The 23614-nt window shown below is 40.1% G+C and overlaps 1 protein-coding gene across 1 annotated transcript; it reads left to right on the top strand.

Annotated features, from left to right (window-relative positions):
- Positions 1-803: 803 nt before the first annotated feature.
- On the top strand, positions 804-23320 carry ccdc85a (coiled-coil domain containing 85A). Its single transcript, XM_033979391.2, has 4 exons — positions 804-1137; positions 2534-3542; positions 21007-21064; positions 23242-23320. Exons 1-4 carry the CDS (start codon positions 919-921, stop codon positions 23255-23257), a joined length of 1302 nt encoding a protein of 433 aa, XP_033835282.1. The 5' UTR covers positions 804-918; the 3' UTR covers positions 23258-23320.
- Positions 23321-23614: the final 294 nt, after the last annotated feature.

The following is a 23614-nucleotide window of genomic DNA, read 5'->3' as shown; positions in this document are numbered from 1 at the left end:
GTATGACTGAAAGAATATCTATTGCTATGGAGAATATTACAAAGTATGGTTTTAATTTTCTATCTTCATGGAATCGTGCAGGTAACATGTCATCTCCAGAAAGTGACATACTGTAGTCCTACTTCACATCATGTGTGATATGTCATGGGGACATTGGGGTTAAGGCGAAATTGCAGACCTATTATATTAGACCTAATCTGTGCATGAGAATGACAAGGACAACTCTTTACAAGAGGTCAAACTGGATTGATTCCTCACGCGTGTAACTGTGAATGTGCACCAGATGGCGCTGTAAGACAAAGTTGCTGGAGAAGAGAGCGAGCTGGATGTGGTACTCGCCTCTCTCTCTCTCTCTCTCTCTCTCTCTCTCTCTCTCTCTCTCTCTCTCTCTCTCTCTCTCTCTCTCTCTCTCTCTCTCTCTCTCTCTCTCTCTCTCTCTCTCTCTCTCTCTCTCTCTCTCTCTCATCTCATCCGTGCCCCTGCCGCTCTCTCCTTTCCTCCCTCCCTCTCCTTTCCCTCATCCCCCTCCTCTCTCTTCTCTCCTCCGTGCTTCTGGCTGTCTCCTCTCTCCATCCTCCCTCCCCCCCTCTCTCCCTCCTCTCTCTCTCTCTCTCTCTCTCGCTCTCTCTCCATCTCCTCCATCCCCTCTCCTCTCTTTCCTCTCCCTCCTCTCTCTCCTCTGCCTTGTCGCGCGTGTTCCCGGGCAGTAGCAGTGCTCGGAGCAGACCCGGCGCTATGCACGTGCTCCGGAGCCTCCCTGCCCGCCCTCAGCTCCATCTCGGCGGGAAACACTGCACCGAGACGTGGACGTGGGGAACCGGCACTCAGGACACCATGAAGCCGACCTAAGAGCGCACGGCTTCGGCTTGCACGGACTCACTTTCCCGGTGGAGTTTGAGGGAGGAGAGAGACGCGAGGATGGAGAAGCAGAGCACCAGCAGCGGGGGTAGTAACACCGGGGAGGACCTGTCAAAGATCCCCGACGAGGAGTTGCACAGGTGGGGTAAAGACGAGCTGGTGCGCCGGCTGCGGAGGACCGAAGCGGAGAAGCGGGGTGTGATCGTGGAGCACGGGAACCTGATGCGAGAAGTGAATCGGCGACTGCAGCAGCACCTCACGGAGATCCGGAGCCTCAAGGTGAGCACGAGGGAGGGACGCACGAGCGCAAGGGAGAGACGTAGAGGCGCGAGGAGGGACGTACGGGCGAGAGGGAGAGACGTACAGGCGCGAAGAGGGACGCACGGGCGAGAGGGTGAGACGTACAGGCGCGAGGAGGGACGTACGGGCGAGAGGGGAGACGCACGGGCAGGCGGGAATGCAAGCACGAGCGCACTTTCAACCTGTGAATCTCTTGCTGTATAAGTCAACAGAAAGTTTATGCAGTCTAACATATTTCTGGTTTAATAACTCGCCTATGTTAACTGCATGGTCAATGTATAATGATCTTAGTAGGTTATTAGTAATAGCCACAGCAGTAGCCTAGTAGTAGTGGTATTTGTTATTCTAGTAATAGCATTCTTACTGTGATAATGTTCCAGTATATACAATAAGGCTACAAACATTTTTCCAAAACAAAAATGCATAGGCCCACCCCCTAACCTCCACCCTGCATGAAATGGAAAATGCTCATCTATTTATCCACGCTATTGTTAATTGTACTGTTTTGGAGGGCACATGATAAGGTACTTTTAGTAAGTGACAGTTAATAGTCAGTGTTGAAAAAGTGTCTGCATTTCTATTTTTAGTTTCCAAATGAAATTGTGTGGGCTGACAGCTGCAGAGTATGAACACAATATGCCTCGAGTTAATAATAGAGAGACATTTTTACTCACAAGTGTAATGGCTTTTTGAGAAACTTATCAGATAATATAGGAAATCAGAAAGGCCTGGATAATCATCCATCCAACCTAAAGCTCTGGAACCCATTTTGTTTTGGTAAATTGGTAAATTTTGGTGTTTTCTGTTGTAAAAGGAGCATTTTCTGTCCAATGAGACCACTGCACGCTGTCAGTAGCTAATAATAAAGCATTATTATTTCTTATTGGATGTTGCTATGGGCGCCGTCCCTGGTCATTGGGGTTGGAGATTATTTTGCCTGGGGTTGCTGATCTTGACAGTAAAAAGTTGTATTTGGACTACAACGCCTGTTTAAAGCCTCCCACAGAATCGGTGCAGTGTTGACTTGTTGGTTCCATGAACATTTTACACAAATCAACATACTTTATATCAAATTTTACCTGCAAAACCTTTCGCTGGGATTCTTGCTTAACCAGAAGTGCCACCACAAACTAAGTGCAGTTTAGTAGCATTTAGGGGCAAACGTGGGCAGGCAGAATAATGACAATATTCACTGTCCCTCCTCCCTCCTCTGTACCATATATTCACTGTCTGTCCTCTGCACCTTATATTCACTCTAATTTCTTTCTCTCTCTGCTGTAACATCTGTCTCTATGCCCCATCTGAAAATCTATTTTGTCTGTTGTGACAGAAATGTATTGTAATTCCTCCATCTTGTCTCTTATCTAAATTCCAGGATGTTAACCAGAAACTACAGGAGGATAACCAGGAGTTGAGGGATCTTTGTTGCTTTTTGGATGATGACCGGCAGAAAGGGAAACGTGTTTCCCGGGAGTGGCAACGTTTGGGCCGATTCAGCGCCGGAATAATGCGCAAAGAAGTCACGATTTACCTCCAAAAACTGCGAGAACTGGAGTCCAAGCAGGCTGAAGTCCTCCGGGAAAACCTAGAACTCAAGGAGGTGTGTCTAATGCTGGAAGAGGAGCGAGCGGCTGCGGTGGCCAATAGCAGCATGGTAGGAGGCGGAGGGGGCGGAGCTACGAACGAACAGGGCGGGTGCAGGGGTTCGATTGACAGCCAGAGCAGCCAGTGTGGTCCCGCCCCTGGATTGTTACGAGATGTTGGGGATGGAAGTAGCACATCTAGCGCAGGGAGTACGGACAGCCCTGATAATCCGCATAGCAAACTGCATTTAGGATACAACCATCCAAGCAAATCTGAAAATAATAAAAAATGTGAAGTATCTGGAAAATGTACAGATCCAAAACACAACTCGTCAGGAAGAAGGCATAGTTCAACTCCGGAATACCATACTTTTCCGCAGAGTTGTAGACCACGTGGAGGATCGCTTACAAATCTGGATACGCACATTCCCGATAGACATAAGTCGCCAAGCAGGCAACCATTTGACTACCAACCCAAGCATTCGGATTTAAAAGGACACGTTTACATATCACAACAACCCGGGAAAAACAAATCCAGTCCAGAGCTGAGCCAGAGATCCCCGCGGCCCGGAAAACCTTCAAGCAGTTGTGGAGGGTCACCAATAGGAACGCCTGAGTACATACGGAAAAATAGGGTGATTGTAGGAAGTCCAGAGTCGATAAGGAATCACCCGCAGTACCAGCAGGGCGGCGCTTTGGAGCAGGGGAAAGGGAGGTACGGCGCAGGAATGTCAGGACAAGACAGAGGACGTCGCCGAGCATCGGGAGAGGAAGCCAGTCCACAGCACAGCCTCTACAACGGTAAGAGAAGTAGATTCAGAGAAGGGGCAAAGTTCTCTCTCAAAAAGGGGCAGTTTTTCTGTATCATTTAAATAGTATCTTAAAGATGGAGTATTACACCTCTATATCGTATTAACTGCTAACACATATCGTGTTACCTTTTATTGTTTAGAAAAGGCTTTATTTGCCAAAAACGTGTTTGATTACTTTCAGTTTTGTTTTTGATGGCACATAGCATCAGGTTTGTGAAACTGTAGAGCATTGTTTTATATCCTGCTTTTGTAGAGTTATGGAAAATTGCAGAACATGGGTGACATAGGCTTGTGGGCTTGGGCTTTGAATGGGATCATACTGTGAATCGTAAGGAGGGTTTGAATATGGCCCAGGAGAGATCACTAAATTACTCAAACATGCTCGGATGTATAAAACCTCTTCAGGCATGTTTTTGATGAGGGAACAACATTATAACATGGTAGAAAGCTTCAAAATCTTAGCAGAATACCCCCTTCTTAAGAATTTTCAAAATATACTGATATATAATGTATTATATAATATATCATGCAATCTGCAGATGAACTCTCCACATTTCGCCTGTCCTCCCCCTCCATTTAACACCTTAAATATCAGTGATGTCATCCGTAATTCTTTCCTCCAAAGTCTTGCGTCTGCTCCAAACCACATACTTTTACTGACAGAGGATTGACTGCCATTAAAAATACCCAAACTTATCACTGACCATTAGACATGACAGAATCTGGATCTCTATTGCGTTGCATTTGTGGAGGTGAGCTTAAATGACCTTAGTTTATCATTGACCTAGCTCTAACTCAAACTCCCACCACGAGAGAGTAGAACATGTCATGTTTATACCTGTGGGACTCAGGGGCAGAGTCTATCAGCTGCAGCAGAGCATTGTGGGAAAGAAGGTGATGCAAGTGCACGGGGAGCAGGTTTACTCACAAACACACAGGAGGCATTAACAAGAGAGGGAGGTGGAGAGAGGAGGAGAAGGAGGGAAGAGAGTGGAGAAAGGGGGAGGAGTGGAGAGAGAGGGGGAAGGAGAGGAGCAAGAGTGATGAAGAGGACAACCAGGGACAAGAGAAAGTGAAGATGAGGAGTGTCAAAGTCTACTAGGGTTGGAACATAAAAATATTGTGTGATATTATTAGTCACATTCTGCATTTCCTTTAGAAAGTGGTAAAAGGGTCCACGGTTGGGCTGCACTGGTTCTGGTTAATTTGGTCAATGACTGATATGTGTAGCACTATGAATTGTGTTACCTGCTATCTAGAACAGCTCTTGGGGAAAATGTTCAGGAAAAGGCAGAGTGTTCAGATGAATACTTGAATCTGGTTGGTCAAAGTGTCATAACAGCGGAACAAGCTGAGAAATCACACTTTGGTGAAATCCAGTTAAGAGAAAAACAGAGTCATCTTTCTCTCCACAAATGCACAAAGCTCTTCCCTCGGTGTTGCCATGTTTTTTATGATTTGTTTGGGCGATTCACCTTTGACTCCAGCCATAGTGCTCTATGATTGGTCCAGCCTGTCAAAACAACATAAGTGAGACAAGATGGATTATTGTTAGTTTGTGAACTAAAATATCGCAGGAATTCGTGTTTTTGTGCAAGCTTAAGTTCCGGTTCCCTCTAACACGTACAAAAGAGATTAAAGAAATGTTAAATTTGCTTTGGATGGTAAAATATATATTGAAACAACAATTCATAATCAATGTTTTCCTATATTATGCTATTTTCTAATGTTGCTTCCTCATCAATAACAGACCTGGAGTTGTGTTTTGTTTCATTCACACATAACATAACACATAACGCACAAATTCTGTGCATTTAAGCTGTGTTCTTCTCTCAAATAGAAAACACTCTGTCCCACCTTGTGATGTCATATGGTAATACAGGAAGTGCTCCAGCATGTTTTTAAACTTCATGCACCTTCACTAAAATCATTTGAATAATTTCAGTGCTGGAATTGATCATTTCTACTGAACTAAAGGTAAAAGGTAGATGTTAATTTGAAAACAAGGTGGAACAGAGTATTTTGAGCTTTGGAGATGTAGACAGACTAATAATAAAGGATTACTCAAACATGTATGAATGAAACAAAACACAACTCGGTGTATGTACAGTATTCGAGGAGGTAACAACATTATAACATGGCATAAAGAGTCATTTTTGCATAATATAGGAGCTTTACTGTTCCACCAAAGCCATGAGATGTGAACTGATGGTCTCTACAGGTGACGTGTCATTATAATCATGTGTAAATGCTATAAAGAAAAATCTGTGAGACGTCTCCTCTGTTAGAAATCCTCCCATCACTTTAACCACTCAGTGATGAAGACTCCTCCTCTTCCTCCCAGAGTGACATGTTTACACGGGCTTTCTCTTGAGAGGGGGAGGAGGTTGAAAGAGTGGATGAGAGGAGGGAGACGGCGAGGAGAGAAGGAGGAGGGAGGAGTGTTTTAATATTCAAACGGCTTCATGCTGAGGCTCATGGGACATTTCACTTAGTTTATGTTTAGCACAGACTGTATAAATGAGAAGTGAACAGAGTAACATGACTTTAGATGTACATGCAATGCTCCAACTACAGGCTGTTGTTGTGTCTTTGGGCAAAACATTTAACCTTATCTTTTCTATGCGAATGAGGGAGAAAAAAACACTCACGATACAAAAAAACCCAAAACTTTCAAAATCTCTATTTTTTATCCTTAAGGCCTAAGCAGTGACACGTGTTGGTGGCAGTAGTAGCTGTTGCAGTAGTAGTAGTACTTACTATTGTTGTAGTAGTAATAGTAGTTGTAGTATTCACTGCAGTACTGATGGAGTGTTTGTGGTTTCCAGTATATGCTGAGAGCAGGGCAACACATTGGGCAGTTGCAGTTGTAGTTTTAGTAGTACAGTAGTAGTACATGAGGTAGTAGTAATAGTAGTAGTAGTAGTAGTAGTAGTACTTATAGTAGTAGTTCACTGCAGTACTGATGCAGTCTTGTATTGACTTAGATCAAGGGACAGACTGGGCAATAGAAGCAGAAGTAGTAGTAGTAGTAGCAGTAGTAGTACTTGTAGTAGTAGTAGTAGTAGTACTTGTAGTAGTTGTGATGTAGTCTTGTGTTGACGGAGAGCAAGGGACAGACTGGGCAATAGTAGCAGAAGTGGCAGTAGTAGTTGTAGCAGTGCTAGTTTTAGTAGTAGTAGCAGCATCAGTAGTAGTAGTAATTGCAGTAGCAGTAGTAGTATTCACTGCAGTACTGATGCAGTCTTGTATTCGCTGAGCAGGGGAACAGGGCTGGAGTCCTGACTCAGCTCTAGTGAAACAAAAGCACAGAGCTCCAGAGCCACAGAGCCGCACCTGCAGAGGTGAGAGAGGTACACAAGGCACATCAGATCCACTCTAACAGGACTGAGACACTCAACTGTGTTAAGCACCACACAGTGACACTTAATTACAATAGGGCTGCATAAGTAATCACACCTGTATTACAAAAGAGGCTATAACCTATTACTTTTCCCCTGAAAATGTCAAAAAGTCTTGTTCTGTGTAAAAGCTGCTAACCCTGTGGTTTAGACCTCTACAAACATGTTCTGACTTGCATGGGAGTCTTGTATTAGTTTATCAGTTCAGATTTCAGTCTTCTCTCAAATGTTAATGTTCCTGGACAGATTTAAAATCATCTCATAATAACATAATAACCATCATTCATATTTACACTAACAAAAGTTTGGACACACATTTTCATTTATGTTTCTTCTTTAATTCCATGATTATTCAGATTGTAGATTCAACATTATGAATGACACATAACAAAAAAAAACTAAACTAAAATAATATTAATTATTAATAATTATCATTAAATATTTTTTTTCATTTTTTGTTAATACCACCCTTTGTTTTGACCCTGACTTTAACTTTTTACATTTCTTGACCCAGACACAGCTGTGAAGTGATTTCATGTTCATTCATCAAGAAGCTCATTGAGAGGAGGCCAAGGGTTTTCCTTTGCTACACAATTCCATATAACTTGCATAACATATTTGATGTCTTCTGTATTTATATAAAATGTAGAAAGTAGCAAAAAAAATAAAATAAAAAAAAATAGTGATGTCTTCTGTATGTATATAAAATGTAGAAAGTAGCTAAAAAAATAGTGACCCGATATTATTATCACTGATATAAGTGTATTGATATATTGCTATTAATTTTGTAGCATTTTTGTCTTATTTGGAAAAGGAATCTTGTGTATGTAATATAACTGAAGTAATTACGGCACTACCTTCAAATAACTTCTTTTATAATAATAGTGATGTATAGTAGGTTATATATGTATTATTGCTGTATCACGCTGCACCTTCAACCAACTAACAGACAGTCGCACAAATACATTTATACAACACAAGAACAATAATCATGCCCTATTCACAACGAACTGATCAGCACCTTTCATTTAGTGAGCGATTGTCAATCTCCCTTCTACGTACAGGATTATCGTCTTTTCTGTATCAGAGAAAACTCATTTATGCCGCTAATATGATTAATAGTGGACTGCCTGTCTGTGGTTGTAATCGGCTCTGTACATGGATCTATATTAGATTATGATTTAAAGCTTTAATCTGATTTCAATTAGAAATTCACTGCGGCCATGTAAATGCTTCCAGGGTAACCACTCTGCCGCAGTAACGGAGTGAGGACATGCACACTCCACTCAGAGGGACGGGAGTCTAACCCACAACCTCCTTTTGTAAGTGGAGGATGCAGGATAACACTGATAGTTTCTTGTGCTCCTACTTTCTTGTGTGGCTTGAATTGAATTTTCATGATAAATCGTTTTGCAGCACTCTTTCTCTCCCTCTTTCTCATTCTCTCCATCCATCTTACACTCGTTTATCTCCTCTGCAGCTCTTTACTAGTCCAATCTTCTGCCATGTATTCTCCGCGTTCCTATCTGTTCCTATGAGCTGAACTTGGCTGTACTACATCTCTATTAAGCCTCATACATTAGGGCCTGTGCATTAGCTGGACGGGTTACGGGTCACTGCACTGCGCACACATAAACCAGGATAAATAATTTAACGCTGTGCCATTTCGTTTTACCTGGAATTAGATTTTTTTTTTTTACAAAAGTTTATGGCTGATCTCAGAGGGTTCGACTCAAATTAAAAGTGCTCCTTCCTTTGTGGGAAATATAGCCTTTTAATGCTTAGATAACCTAATTGTGGAGCTGTGGAGAACTTGTGGGCAGTGGGAGTATTCTAAGAGCATATGGTGGTTATACTGTCTCCTCCTCTTTGTAGAGAGGTTGTGGGTTAGATTTCTGATCTCTGAGGGGATACAAAGCTCAATGACAGGTCTGAATCATCAGAATGAGAGAGGAGAGACAGGAGGTAACAGGAGAAGTCTGAGCCGTGACGAAGCTAAAATCGTGACAGCAACTCAGGCTATGACTCAGAAATAATCAGAAAAGGAGCAGGGAATTTGTGATTTTAAAGGTGCATAACCTTTTTTTTTTTAAACTTTTCTGGTAGAGCTCTGTCATATACTGTTCTCCTTGGAGATGTACTTGTTTTTGCATATTTTTGACTACCGGTGATTTTATTTCTCGTTTAAACATTCATAAATTGTGAGATGGGTCACCTCTCCACAGATCTGGCCGTAGATACAATATTGTGGAGCCAAGCCGGGAGCAGACCCTCCACTACAAAGGTTTCATGGCATTATAAACTAATCAAACTCCACGGAGCAAGCATATGACGCCAGCAAGCCAAGTTATAGGTCAGATCTGTGGAGAGGCGACCCCCTCACTGTAATAATAGATGTTTTTCAGCACCTTTTTTAGCAATAAAAATAAAAAACTGTAACTGAATAAATAGTCAAGGCAAGGGAAGTTTATTTGTATAGCACAATTCGTACACAAAGTGCTTTACAGAATAAGAAAGACATTAAAATCACAATACAACAAATCAGAACATAAATAATCATCATAAAATTAACATTAAAAAAGAAACATAGATAAGTTTAATGTAATACCATGGGACGTTAAAAGCAAAGCAACAACGTATCCATGGAGATTAATGGTGACTGATGACTATTCAGAAAAGTTACCTAGTGCATCTTTAAAATAGTGTGTTTTACTTTATTTAGACAGTAGAATGTGATTTTCAACATTGAATCGTACTATATTCTTTTATTTTACCGTGTGGCCTTAGATCTGTGTATATCTGTCTCTCAGTTGTCCAGGTAGGTTCCATAGTGGTCCATATTAGTCTGTGTGGTCTTATACTTGTTCTGATACAGCTCAAGATGGTTCTAAAGCTATTCAGATAAGGTTCACTCACTCACTGCTGTAAATGTGACTTTTTTAGTATAAATACCTGCTCAAATGAGTATTTAGTTTTGATCGATTAGTATCTGATTTTCTACACATCTGTCAACCCTATGTTAAAATAATGGAGAATAGTAATGGTGATTTTCATTTGTCTTAAGTTGAACATTGGTCTCTGTGTTATTTGGTCAGACTATGAGGAACAGCGAGAACTTTAGATCAGATTACAGCCACTGTGAAAGTGAAAGTTTGATTATTTTTATGTCAAAAATGTCCTGGACCGAAGTGACCAGAAAGCTCAGAACACACTGTACCTCGATATGCACCTTAGGGGGGAGAGAGTGTGAGAGAGGGAGTGAGAGAGAAAGAGAGGGGGCAAATAGAGAGAAAAGAAGAAGGGACAGAGAGGGGATAGAGAGCGAGGGGTAAGAGCGAGAGAAAGAGAGGGAGGAGAGGAGTGAGAGGAGATTCACTCAGTTTCCTCTCCTTGAACGCTCTTCGCCAATTTGTTCTATTCTTTTTCTCCCCCTCACTTCGTTCATTCGCTACCCATCTCTTTCCTTTAAGCTCTCTTCCATTTTCTCCTCTCCCTCTCTTTATATGTCTCTTCCTATCTCTTCGTCTTGCTCTTCACTCACCTCTCTTAAACTCTTTCTCTTCCTCTTTCTCTTCCTCACTTTTTCACCCCCTCTTTCCACATCTCGCTCTATGCCCCCTACCCCTCTTTTACCCCTCTCTCTCTTTTTTTACCACTTTTCCCCCCCTTCCTGCTCACTGACTCTCTCTAAATCTTTCTCCCACTCTGTTTTTCTCTCCTCTCTATCTCTCTCTCCTCCTGTGCTTTGTATCAGAAGGACGTTAGCTTTGACACTTGTGCGTTGCTAATAATAACCGGAGCATCTGGAGCCCAAACGTCATGACTGTAACGTCCCATTTTGTTTAGTGTGAACAGAGCAAATCTATTGTCATTATGAACCATTATGTGCAAAAAACACAAGTGCTGGTACAATGTAGAATAAACTGAGCTGGAGACAAGTCAGAAGTCTATGGTGGAATTTGCTGTTTAACTGTCAGATTGCAGATTTGTTGACCTGGTTTATGGTTAATATCTCTGTAATTACTGGGCTTAGCTTCAGAAAGTGGTGCCAATTCAACCCTGTGACTGTTGTCAGTTGAAAGGACTTTAAACCATAAGATTAATATGACAAGTTTGTGAAGCCAATCCCAAACAAATCATGATGAGGTTCAACATTTGTGGATCATAAGTTTGGAGATTTCTTTCAAAAACAGTGAATCTCCCACAGAATTATACAGACCCCTGTCCTACATCTGAAATCAACAAATTCTAGAAACATACTAATAATAATAATAATAATAATAATAATAATAATAATAATAATAATAATAATAATAATAATAATAATAATAATAATAATAATAATAATAATATTATTATTATTATTATTATTATTATTATTATTATTATTATTATTATTATTATTATTATTATTAATAATAATAATAATAATAATAATAATAATAATAATAATAATAATAATAATAATAATACAGCTTTAAAATGAAAATGAAATACATTTACAAATTTACCAAATTGCACATTTTAAACTAGATAAGATGCATTAAAATTTGACGTAATTTGAGGGAAGGCTAAAATAATGCATATGACAGGTTAGACTATTAATTTCACTAAAACATAGTTAACATCATTATATCTAACATTTTACTTACACTGCTGCCTAAAAAAATGTGTAATTTTACTTCCCGGTTGAATATGGGCAGCAGATATGACATAACCATAACTGGCGCCAAAACTTGTCTAAATTGAACGATAGTTATAAGTAGACTAATAAAAATACAGAACAACACATTTATTCTGTTAATCCATCAGAAAAATGCCTTTGTTGTACATAAATTATCACTTAAATTTGGATGTAATTCTTAGTGTTTATGACATAGGTAGAGGTATTCTGTTTTACAACTCAGCGCTACTTCCAGTATTTTTACACTTTTATTTTTCTCCCAGCAAACTGACATTTGGCTGATCCAAGACTATGATAAATATTTATACCCACCAATCCAAGGAATAATTAGAAAAACATGAAAATCTGTCTAATACACGTGAATATATCTAAGAAGATTGTAATGTCGTTAATGTAGTCAGCTCTGCAACTCTAGTGTCTTATACATAACCCCAACCTTTGCCCATCGCTAACGGTGAACCCTATGGAAAAGTAGAGGTCCTTTAGCATAGAAACACCTACACGCCTCCATTTCTCACCTTTGAAGAAAAGTAGAAGAGAAGCGAAGACTTTCTCTAGCTGTATAAAACCGTCTGATCACATGGTCTGGCCCGAGGAGCTGTACAGTGATATCTGAAATAGTGATTTTCAAGGCCATAAACTCAGGCAGTTTAGTCGGTAATTATTTGTGTTTTATGGCTGTACAAGAAAAGTGGACGAGGCTTGGAGTGAACAGTGTGAAAGTGATGATAAGAGTAATGTATGTGATGTTTATAGCACTTCTGGACATTGCATTATTTATTCAGTCAAAACCTGGTGATCGTTGATGCTTCTGTAGCCATAGGTGCCCTGGGGCAGACTGACAGAAGTGAGACTGCCAATCTGCACTATGATTACACTAGAGCCTCTGCTGCTCCACTATGGCACCTGGTCTCCTATTCAAGTACTAACCAAAGTTTTTGTATTATTTCAGATTAAAATGAAACACTGCCCTCACATGGTTTAAAAACAACAATAATCAGTATGTGGTCATTTTAAATACAGTTAATGGTTAATTAAACGTTGACATTTCCTATGACAGACACAGGATTCCTCCCTCCCCCTTTTCTCCTTTTTCTCTTTCTCCTCCCCTCAAGACCTCTTTTTGTTTCTCTCCTACTCCCTCCCTCTTTTTTCTCTCTTCTCAGCTCACATCCTCCTTACATCCCTCTCTCGCCCTCTCTTCTTCTGTCTCTTTCTGTCTCGTTCATTGGCTCAGTCTGACCTTTACTTTAATGACTGGTCTGTCTCTGTGAGAATGTCCACAAATCAATATCACTCTAAAGCACTAAACCTGGACTAAACATAGTATAAACCTGGACTAAATCTGGACTAAACCTGGACTAAATCTGGACTGAATCTGGACTAAGACTGGACTAAATCTGGATTAAACCTGGACTAAACCTGGACTAAATCTGGACTAAACCTGGACTGAATCTGGACTAAGACTGGACCAAATCTGGATTAAACCTGGACTAAACCTGGACTAAATCTGGACTGAATCTGGACTAAGACTGGACCAAACCTGGAATAAACCTCTATGCCTGGACTAAACTTGGATCAAAGCTCAACTGAACCTGGATACAATTTTTACTAAACCTGGACTAAACCTAGTCTAAACCTGGATTAAACCCAGACTAAATTCGATCTAAACCTGGTCTAAACCTGGATTAAACTTGGTCTTCACCTGGACTAAACCTTGACTAAACCTGGAAAAAGCCTGGTCTAAACCAGGACTAAACCCAGCCAAAACCTGGTCGAAACCTGGACTAAACCTGTAGTAAACCTGGACTAAACCTAGACTAACCTTGGTAGGTAAATTTATCCACTGTATTTGACCCATCCTTCTACCAGTGCTGCTGGGGCAACCTGTCAGGAGCAATGATTGTCTAGGGACTTATCGCCAGTCTTGGTCAGGACTACCTTAGCTGGAGGATTTGACCTGTGGTGTATGTTTTGGGTTAAAAACCAGAGTGACCAGAGGAAACCCAACCAGACAGGGAGGACATGCAAATTCCACACAGAAAGGCCCGGATATAACTTGGGAATCAAACCCAGAACCTCCTTTCTTTGAAGTGTGAGTGCTATCAACAACATGCCGCATTAGTGACTAAACCAGGACTATACTCGGACTGAACTACCGGCATACACCAGAACCCGGAACAGGACTAAACCAGATCTATTTTTGTGTTTTACAAGCTTGAAAATGCTGCAGATGAGTGCCAATGACCTGATTCACGCAACACAAATTATATACCCCTGTATGCCCCGGTTGGAGCTGGAATTGAACTGGTCACCCGTCTTCCAGTTATCAGGCTGCTTAACCTCCTAAGCCACCGAGGCCCCATTAAACCAGAAGTAGAGTTCCACTTCGTCAATTCGTTTTATTGCCTGTCCGACCTTTTCTGTAATGACTGCTGTGTCTCTCACTGAGGTGTATACAAATCAATAAGACTCTAGTGGTTGAAACCTGGTCTCAATCTGGTCTGGATCTGATCTGGATCTGGTCTGGATCTGGTCTGGATCTGGTCTGGATCTGGTCTGGATCTGGTCTGGATCTGGTCTGGATCTGGTCTAGATCTGGTCTCTTAACTGTCAACGTGCAGATTTGTTGGCGTAGTTTATGGTTAATATCTCTGTAATTACTGGGCCTATCCACATGAAACAAACTGAAAGTGGTTCCGTTATTCATCTCCAAAGACGTGATTGTTATGGTAAATTTGTGAATCCAATCCCTAACAAATAAGGATGAGTTTCAACATTTGTCGCTCATAAGTTTGGATATTTCTTCCAAAAACAGTAAATGTCCCATATAGTCCCCTGCTCTCCATCTCAAACGTGTCCTACAAATACATGACCTCAAATGACCTCTTAACAAATCTAAACCAGGCCATAATGAGCGGTGTATAATTTACACATCTAATTAGTCAGACTGAACATGTGACCTGATTGTTCTGGGATGTGCTAACATGTATTGCTGTGTAAATGAGTTTAGGAGCTTTTCAGACCAGTGAATTTTCAATGTAATTAAAACAGGCTAACACCCACATGGTCTTTACGGTACAGTGAGCTGCAGTGGCTTGAGACAGATGCCGAAGTTAATGATCCTAAAATGTCATAGCTGTTCATTTAAATGGGCTGAAATATATGGAGACTAAACAAGAACTCAACCAGGACTAAACTGCAGGCTAGATTGACAAGATCGAGATTTAGTCATTTTCAATAGGTAAGTAAAAGCATCTGTCAGTAAAATCATCTGGTTTGGAGCAGATGGAAGACTTGGGGGAAAGAAATTTGACTATTTTTGGCAATAAAGGTGCACTATGTACCCAAAATCTTTTGCACCTTTTGTACCTTTTTTGCACACAAATACCAACCATTCTGATTGAGATTGTCATCTGACCTGTATTCTGGCCTAATGGGTATATCTGCTTGTCAATTTAAGTTTTTGTTAAGTTTAATGCCAAAGTGTGGAGGATTTCAGCCAAATCAATAATGTCTCCATAGAAACAAGCAGGTGGCTCCAGCAAAAAAGTTACATAGTGGACCTTTAAATGGCAATGATAATAAACTGTATTGTTTATCTGGAAATTCATTTTAAAAGCTATTTCATCATATTACTCAGCTCTGATCTAAGCTTTTAACAAAAATAACCCTCCTAAACCTTTTAAATAGGAATCAATCCGACTCATAATAAATGTCTTATCAGGTTTAGGCAGCAGTGGCTCAGTTGGTGAAGCATTTGCCCTCTGACCCAAAGGTCAGTAGTTCAATAACAACCATAGGCAATTTATCCTTTTCTGAATGTCTTCTTGATGTGAAGTACTTTTCATGATCAATAGAGATTGGAAAAAATATGTTTGAAATGACAACTTATTAAATCATGGTTGAATTATTATGCTAAGTTTGAATGACGTGAAGAGCTCCATTCACAGCTGCAGTGTTTGAAGGCCACAGAGCAGGTAGGAGGAGGTCAGTCCAGTGAATCAGAGCGTGCTGACGTAGAGTGTAGGTAAACAGGAGGAGAAAAGGGACAGAGAGAGAAAAGAGACTAAGGAGAGAATGAGGTGAGAGAGTTTCAGAGGGTAAGAGAGAGGAGAGAGGTGAGAGAGGAGCATGAGAGAGGGAAAGAGTAGGAAGAGGAAGAGAGAATGTACTTGCAGAGGGCACTGACGCAGCACTCGCCCTGTCTTTCCTCTGTGTCCCTGAGGACTTCTGTGAGTTCCAATAAAAGTTAAAACTCCAGGTCTCTCTCTCTCATCCTCTCTCTTCTTCTCTTTTTCTCTCTGTGCTCTGTGCTGAGGCTCTATTGTCTCTAAAGCCTGGTCAACGAGGTTGAGCTACAAAAATTCACACATGTGTATGCCACAGACTGTATATATATAAATGGACATAGCTAACCTGCTAGGCGTCATGTTCCAAATAATAAGTGAGGATGGGGCACTAAAGGCTGAATAATCTCCAATTCACCTTCTATTGAAAAAACATAGCAAAAAACCCCAAAACATCCCACTCTCTGTAACTGCTGCTATCAGGCTCGTCATTATGGTCTTAAAATGTTCGTATTAACCTGCTCTACATGATCCTGGTGTTTTTATTTAGCTAGTTTGTCCCTAAATCAAGATATGTACATTAACAACATATAAATCAGACACCTTCTTTCCCCGAGATTGCTCAGTTGCGATAAGAGCTCGCCCCCTGCTAAACCAGCAGTGTGGACCATGAAAATCACGGTCAAAATTTCAAATATGGAACTCGTTCCCAAATTCGCGCCCCCCTAGCCTCGCCCCCCTAGCCTCGATGACCTTCATTTGGCTGAAGCCAAATGCTATGGGTGACGTCACAGTCCCTTAGACCACTTCTTTATACAGTCTATGGTGTATACTAGTGAAGCTCCAAAGGGACTGTGAGAGCTCTGTACCAGCGTCCTCCTTTCACAGTTTCAAAATGAGATACACAAACTTTAAAACTATAAATAACGTTATTATAAAAGAGGATTAAGAACGGAAATGTAATTGTGTTAAGGCAAATATAAAAGACAAAGATAAGAAATACACAGAGCTAACCTTGTAAATTCTGGTATATAAATGAGTTGGAGGTGTAGTATTCAGATGTAAAAGTGCAGAGGTGTGAATGAAGTGTGAACATCTGCTCTGCCTCTGTTTCCAGGCAACACTTCAGGCCTGACGTTAGCACACAAGCTAACAGACGCAGGAGACTAGCTTTCTTAGCCATTTTAGCCTTTTGGATTTTATGTTTACGTTTATGTGATTGTGTAGCCTTTATGTAAAACTGAAGTATCTGATGAAACACAGATGAGCGGCTCAATTGTTAGTGCAGTGGTCCCCCAACCTGAAGGTCAGTTTATGGGTTACTGCCCCGAGTGCTCTGATGTGCTCTTCTTTGAGTACTTGATATTTCTCTAGTTTCCTTTTTCCCAATGTTCCCATCACTTGGTTCTGTAATGTCCATCACTCACAGCTGCTTTGCTCTGTTGTTTATCCACTACCACAATGTCCGGTTGGTTCGCCGTCACCATTCTGTCGGTCTGTATTTGGAAGTCCCACAGGATCTGGGCTTGATCACTCTCAATTACCTTTGGAGGTGTTTCCCACCTTGACCTGGAGACCCCGAGGTCAAGGTGGGAAACATATATATATATATATATATATATATATATGATGTATATGTTTGCATGAGGAAGTTAACATGAGGAGGTTAGCATGAGGACATTAGCATTAGGGCAGTGGAGGACAGAGCTGGAGCTGAATATAAAACAAACAAACGTGGTTCTGGTGCATTTATTAGAATACATTAGGTTTAAACAGGTCCCAGACACCTGCTCCTTTGTGTCAGAGGAAAGTAGAGAGGGGATCTGTGAGTAATGGCACTGTACTTCACAAGCACAGGGCTCTTTTCAGTTCATAAAAAAACAAACTTGAAAATGTTTTATATTTGAATTGTTCATTTGAAGTATGTGCACATGAAAATATCAGTCCTAATCAAAGACAGTACTCTGACAGTTACACTTACTTAATAAGACTGTACTCAGGCTAGTTTCCAGATGCTATACATTTACTCTTACTTGAGTAATATATAGTACAGTGTAACAGTATTCTTAATTGAGTAAAAGTTGTGGTTACTCCTCTCACTGTGAGTAAGTCTGCAACTGACTAAAACTTTATGTCGACAAAATGAAATGATTTGAACATTTGTGTTTCTTGCACCACTCCTCTGCATACTTGTCTCCATGGAAATGGTATTGATTTGCCTGAAATGTTTCACAATATGGCATTAAAAATATTTATCTCCATGGACACAAGCCTGTCAACCAAGTGAACTACATGTGAGATCTGTAGAGAGGCTCACATTTAAATGCATATTTTAAGGTATTTTTTCAGAAATAAAAACAACTGTAATAAAATAAATGCAAGATAAATTTAGAAGCACACCACACTGGAGACAAAGCAATGACATCTCCATGGAGACAAGCAAACCCTCCATAAAAAAGTTACATAGTGCATCTTTAATTACAAAACTATTACATCCTTTCCTATTTCAGGGATATTATAGAATGTTTCACTTTTACTTGTTTTAACATCCAAATCTTAGGACATTTACAGTTGAAACCAGAAGTTTACATACACTACATAAAAAGACACATATGCTAAATGTTAGAATAATGAGAGAAGAAGTTTTTAGAACATTTCCCATTACTTTCTTCAAAGTCAGATGTTTACATACAGGAAGATTACTGTGCATTTAAAGAATTTGGGAAATTTTGGTAAACCTAATTGAGCTAAAACAGGACAAGTTTAGTCTGATTTCATGTCAGACAGTGAGGAAAAAAAGCATATGTGTCTTTTTTTTATATAGTGCATGTAAACTTATGGTTTCAACTGTATATTTTCCCACTTGCACCAGATGAACCTCCTCTGTTCTAGTATTTGTCAGTTTCCTAAGCTCTCTCTCTCTGCCATGGCTCACTGCTTCTGTAGGTCTTCCTCCTTTTGTCAACCTGCCTGATTCGTGTCATGGTCGGGCACACACTGACACCACGAGCACTTCCTATTACCCACCATGCTCGGCTGTACCCTGCTGACAGTTACTATGGCAATGTCAAAACCTGCACAAACAAGACCCATAGCTATCAAAATTTAGTCAGGCTTTTTCTTTTACTTTTGGTTGAGAAAACTAAAATCTCAACTCTCAACTATACACCAGAAATGTTTTTCAAATTTTACTATTCACATTAGTAATCAGCCGGTGTTTACGTAGTTGTTTATGGCGTTATGAATGGCCACATAAATAGTATTAGCGTTGTCATAATACTTAACCCTAATTAATATGCTTGTTACATAGTGTACCAGTTCAAAACCAGTGCCAATTGTCTGTTATGTCTCCATGTTGGCAACAGCAGTGTAATGTAGGCTTTATTGATCTTGCATCTTTATCTTGCAACCAAGATCACAGAATAGGCTGTATTTATGTTCTGTAACTAAGAAAACTTCCCCAAATCCACAAATGTTGAACCTTATCAATATTTCTGTGGGATTGGCCCTACAAACTTGCCATATTAATCTTATGGCTTAAAGTCATTTCTACTGACAACAATCACGTCTTTGGAGTTCTATAATTGCACCACTTTCTGAAGCTGTTCTGAAAAAAAATATTTTACTTATTTATGCTGACAGAGAAGACTTTGTGCAATTTTTTCATGTGGATAGGTGCAGTAATTATGGTAAAATTAACCATAAACCAAGTCAACAAATCTGCAATCAGGCAGTCAAACAGCAAATTCCACCATAGACTTCTGACCTGTCCTCCAGCTCAGTTTATAGAGGGGGTATTATGCAAAATTAAGTCTTTGGAGCTTTCTACCATGTTATAACGTTGTTCCTTCATCAAAGACATGCCTAAAGTGGTTTTATATGTCATCCCTGCGTGTTTAAGTATTTTAGCAATCATTCACTATTCAAACCCTCCTTACATTTACCTGTAAGGTTTGTCCAGTGTGCCCCCCAAAAGCCAACATCAGCCATGCTCCCACATGACAGTTCTCCTTAAATATAGAAGAGTAAAACAATACACTACAACTTTACAATCCTGATGCAATGTGCAGTGGTGTCATTAGCAAAACACATGCTGATTGCAATGTGATAGCACTGTGAAGGGGGAGTGAATTTATAATGAGTGAATTTAACTTAGAAAAAATGGTAATATGTTGGTTTTGGCGAATTTAGCATTTTCAAAACAATAAAAGGTAAGATAATGATTTAAATTTGTTATATGTTAGCAGTTAATAACCCCAGAGAAGTAACTGTAGGGAATATACAAGGTTGTGTTGTCACATGAACACAATTATAGTTTACTTGAAGCATGGACTTTTGGCTAATCCAGTGAAGCAAATTATAAAGGAAGTTTTTAGCAAGGTCAAGAGTTCAGATCACCAGTGCTAACTTTAGTGCATTAACGTAAAGGCATTTCCTAACTATAAGTTGAGCTCATTTCAGTTCATTTTCAGAGGCACTTTTTGTTAAGTTTTCTTCAGCAAAAAAAACAAAAACAAAACACAGATGCACTGGAGCTATGTTAACATGTTTTATTTGACCAGTCTATCTCCAGTGTAACTAGGCCACAGCTGCTTCTGCCTTTCCATGTTCGTCTCTGTCATTTTCCCAACAATTTTCCTACATATGAGCTTTGTGCTGAAAAATACTTATGGAAATATTATCAGTCTCTGCAAGATCCACATTATGGAGAGTATAAAAATAAACACAAACAAACAAACAAGCTAACTTTAGCCAGGGCACTTAAGCCTCGTAAGTGACACTGGCTATTTTCACATGCACCAAAATCAGATGAGTATCTGATTTCCTGACAGTTATTTTTACTTGAACAGTTTGACCAAATATTTTAATACTCTAATTTCTTGGACCACTATTTTGTACATCTACATGAGTAATATTATTTTTAAGTAATACTAAGCTTATTTGAGTACACTTTGTGTCTACTCTACCCATCTCTTCTACAGCACTGGAACATGGGAAATTAGGACTGTTTTCATTGCAACCCACAACCTACAGTTAAACATTTTATTCTTGCAATGTTAAAAAGTCCTCAAAATGGCATCCATATCAGGAAAAGCTGTTGCGACTGAAACAGGACTCAGACACATGGTCTTGCTTGTCTGCTCCAGGTGAATTAGAATAGAGAAAGTCTCCTCTGTGGTTAGCTCTGTTAGCCTCCTCTGGGACAGGCTCACACCGCGTGCTCCTATTGATCGCTGGTATTGATCGCTCAGTATTGATCATGTTATTGATGTTTCTCTGTGTATCTCTGTGTTGCAGCTCTGATCTCCGCTGGCTGCTGCACCAATGGCTGTAGGAACACCAAGCTCTGGGACAGGTGAGACTCCCATAGCCAACAGGCACAGACAGGCTGGATATGTACTGTTATATTTATGACTATGTTTACATGCACACCATCACAACCAGTCCAATTTACATTTTAATTAATACACAAACTGCACAAGGTAAGAAACAGCAAGAAAAAATAAAAGACACGTTTGGACATTTACTCACTTGTTTTAGATTTCCAGAGATGACAAACTACAGCCTCTCTAAGGAGCACATGTTGCTTTGTTTTGGTCCACTTTGTTAAAGAGGTGGTGTTTTTCTATATTTAAATCACTATGTTACTTTATAGTGTTTTGAAAATGCTATATTCGCCAAAAACAATTTATTAACATGTTTCATTAGTTTCAGTTCATTTTTGGCACTCTGTGTCGTCCCTCCCTTTGCTCTCCTCATTAAGACACTCCCTCTTCAGAGCGCTATTACAACACAATCAGCGTGGATCCTGCTAATGAAACTAGTGCACATCACATCAGGTTTGTCCAGTTGTAGTGTATTGTTCTGTATCCTGCTGTATATTTATGGAAGATGGCTAAAACTTCTTCAGGCATATTTTTAATGAGGGAACATTATAACATGGTAGAAAGCGCCCAAAATTTTATTTTAATATCTCAACTTCAATCTTGTTACCGTAATTAGTAGATTCACTCCTCCTCCCAGTTACTTTTCAGTGTGGCTCGTGTCTCTGGGAAAATGAGCTTTCTCTTACTCTCTTACTAGCACCATAGTTTTGGATACAGTTGTTTTTATAATGTGATATTTTTCTTGTAAAAAGAAGAAGACCAGTTATGGTTGCCTCAAAACTGTGGATCATCACTCACCATGCCATTCTTTAAGGGGAATTAACCAAGTTGCATTCAAATTACCGGTAATCAATATTTAATGAACATGTAGTGGACAGCAAGATACAGCTGGATAATCACTGGCAGTGTTTTGAAACGCTTATGTAGAATGGAAACATTTCACTGTAAAATTATGTGTTTTTGTCTCTAAGCTAATGCTAATTGACATTAAATACTGTTTAATTTTAACAACACTCAGGTAATTAACATAGATAATGAATCCTGCATAAAAACTGCTAACTTTAGATCTGCACAAACATGTTCTGATCATGTTTTTCAGTTCATACTTTAGCATTTTGTCTCAATTCTTCTGTGCATTTAAAATATGTACTTTAAATAGAATAGAATTGAAACACAAATTATGAATCTAATCACAATTGCAATGCTTGTCAGAAAAATCACAATTATATATTTTGTTCCCTAGCGTTTAAACAAAGTTGTGAATTCAGTTCCTGATGTTGTCATTCATGATGGTACAGTCCATAGGTCCCTCAGTGCTTTTGTGCTTAGACTGTGTCTTACACCACTACACCTGATTGTTCTTTTGCAGATAGTAAATATATTCTCTTTAGCCTCCTGTATAGACTGTCTGTGTTGATAGAGTCCCAGATCGATGTGAGTCTTAATGTAAAGGATGTGAATGCTCTCTCTCCTCGGGTCACTCTGTGGTCACCTCTCTCTCTGTCCCTCACTCTCTCCTTTTTGCTCTTCCCTGTGGTCACCGCTCTCTCTCCTCCTCTCTCTCCTCTGTAGATCACCATGTGGTCACCTCTCTCTCCCTCTCTCTCCCTCTCTCTTACTTACTCTCTCTCCCTCCTCTCTCTCTTCTCCCTCCCTGTGGTCACCTCTGTCTAATGCACAGCCCACATCATTCTTCTTAAATATTTCATGAACCTGAGCACCTTAATGACACTTCACAGCTCTGTGCGTGTGCAGCTAACATACATACACCCATACACCCACACATAAAGGACAAGTGGACGACACATTTTTACGTCATGTCTTTTTATACAGCACAGTTGTTCATGCGTGCACACACACATGATTTATGTTTGCAAGTCCCCATCTGCCCGGAGAGACTAGAGGATAAGAGGAAAAAGTGAATGAACTTTGCTCTAAACTCACGGCGAATACAGGCTTACCTTCGACAGTGACAGGTTAATCGAACCTAGCCCAGTATCTGGAATAGTCCAGTGGGTGACCTGCTCTGCGGTCACCCACTGCTCCCGACACGTTTAAACCACACTGAAGGATGGGTCAAATGCAGAGGACACAGGTGTACCTTAATCTGATCACTCAGGCTGTGTTTTTCTTTTTTGTGTTCCAGCTTTGACGCCTCCTGACCTCCAGAAGAACTGCTGCTGGACTCTGGGTCTGATCAGGTCTGACCCCAAGAAGACTACACCCACCACATGGAGCAGAAGGAGGAGGCCTGATGACCACACATAGATGGATGCTCGGTTTAGGTTGTGTTCACGTGACTTTTTAGAATCCTGATAGTTTGAGCTGAGCTGGAGGACAGGCAGGAGTCTAGGGTGGAATTTGCTGTTTAACTGTCAGATTGCAGATTTGTTGACCTGGTTTATGGTTAATATCTCTGTAATTACTGGACCTATCCACATGAAACAGAACTGGCACAAAGCTCAACTTCTCTGTCAGCATAAATAAGTGATTTTTTCCACAATAGATTCAGAAAGTGG

The sequence above is a fragment of the Periophthalmus magnuspinnatus genome, chromosome 15 (assembly GCF_009829125.3).
Source record: "Periophthalmus magnuspinnatus isolate fPerMag1 chromosome 15, fPerMag1.2.pri, whole genome shotgun sequence".
Taxonomy (NCBI): Eukaryota; Metazoa; Chordata; class Actinopteri; order Gobiiformes; family Gobiidae; genus Periophthalmus; species Periophthalmus magnuspinnatus.
The sequence above is the reverse complement of the archived record's forward strand: the minus strand, read 5'-3'. Positions and strand labels throughout refer to the sequence as shown.

Bases quoted from the DNA above. Each gene is read 5' to 3' on its own strand.
- ccdc85a (XM_033979391.2), top strand. From the start codon at position 919: ATGGAGAAGCAGAGCACCAGCAGCGGGGGTAGTAACACCGGGGAGGAC. The intron at 1,138-2,533 runs GTGAGCACGAGG...TCTAAATTCCAG, and splicing joins CGGAGATCCGGAGCCTCAAG to GATGTTAACCAGAAACTACA. The intron at 3,543-21,006 runs GTAAGAGAAGTA...TCTGTGTTGCAG, and splicing joins ACAGCACAGCCTCTACAACG to CTCTGATCTCCGCTGGCTGC.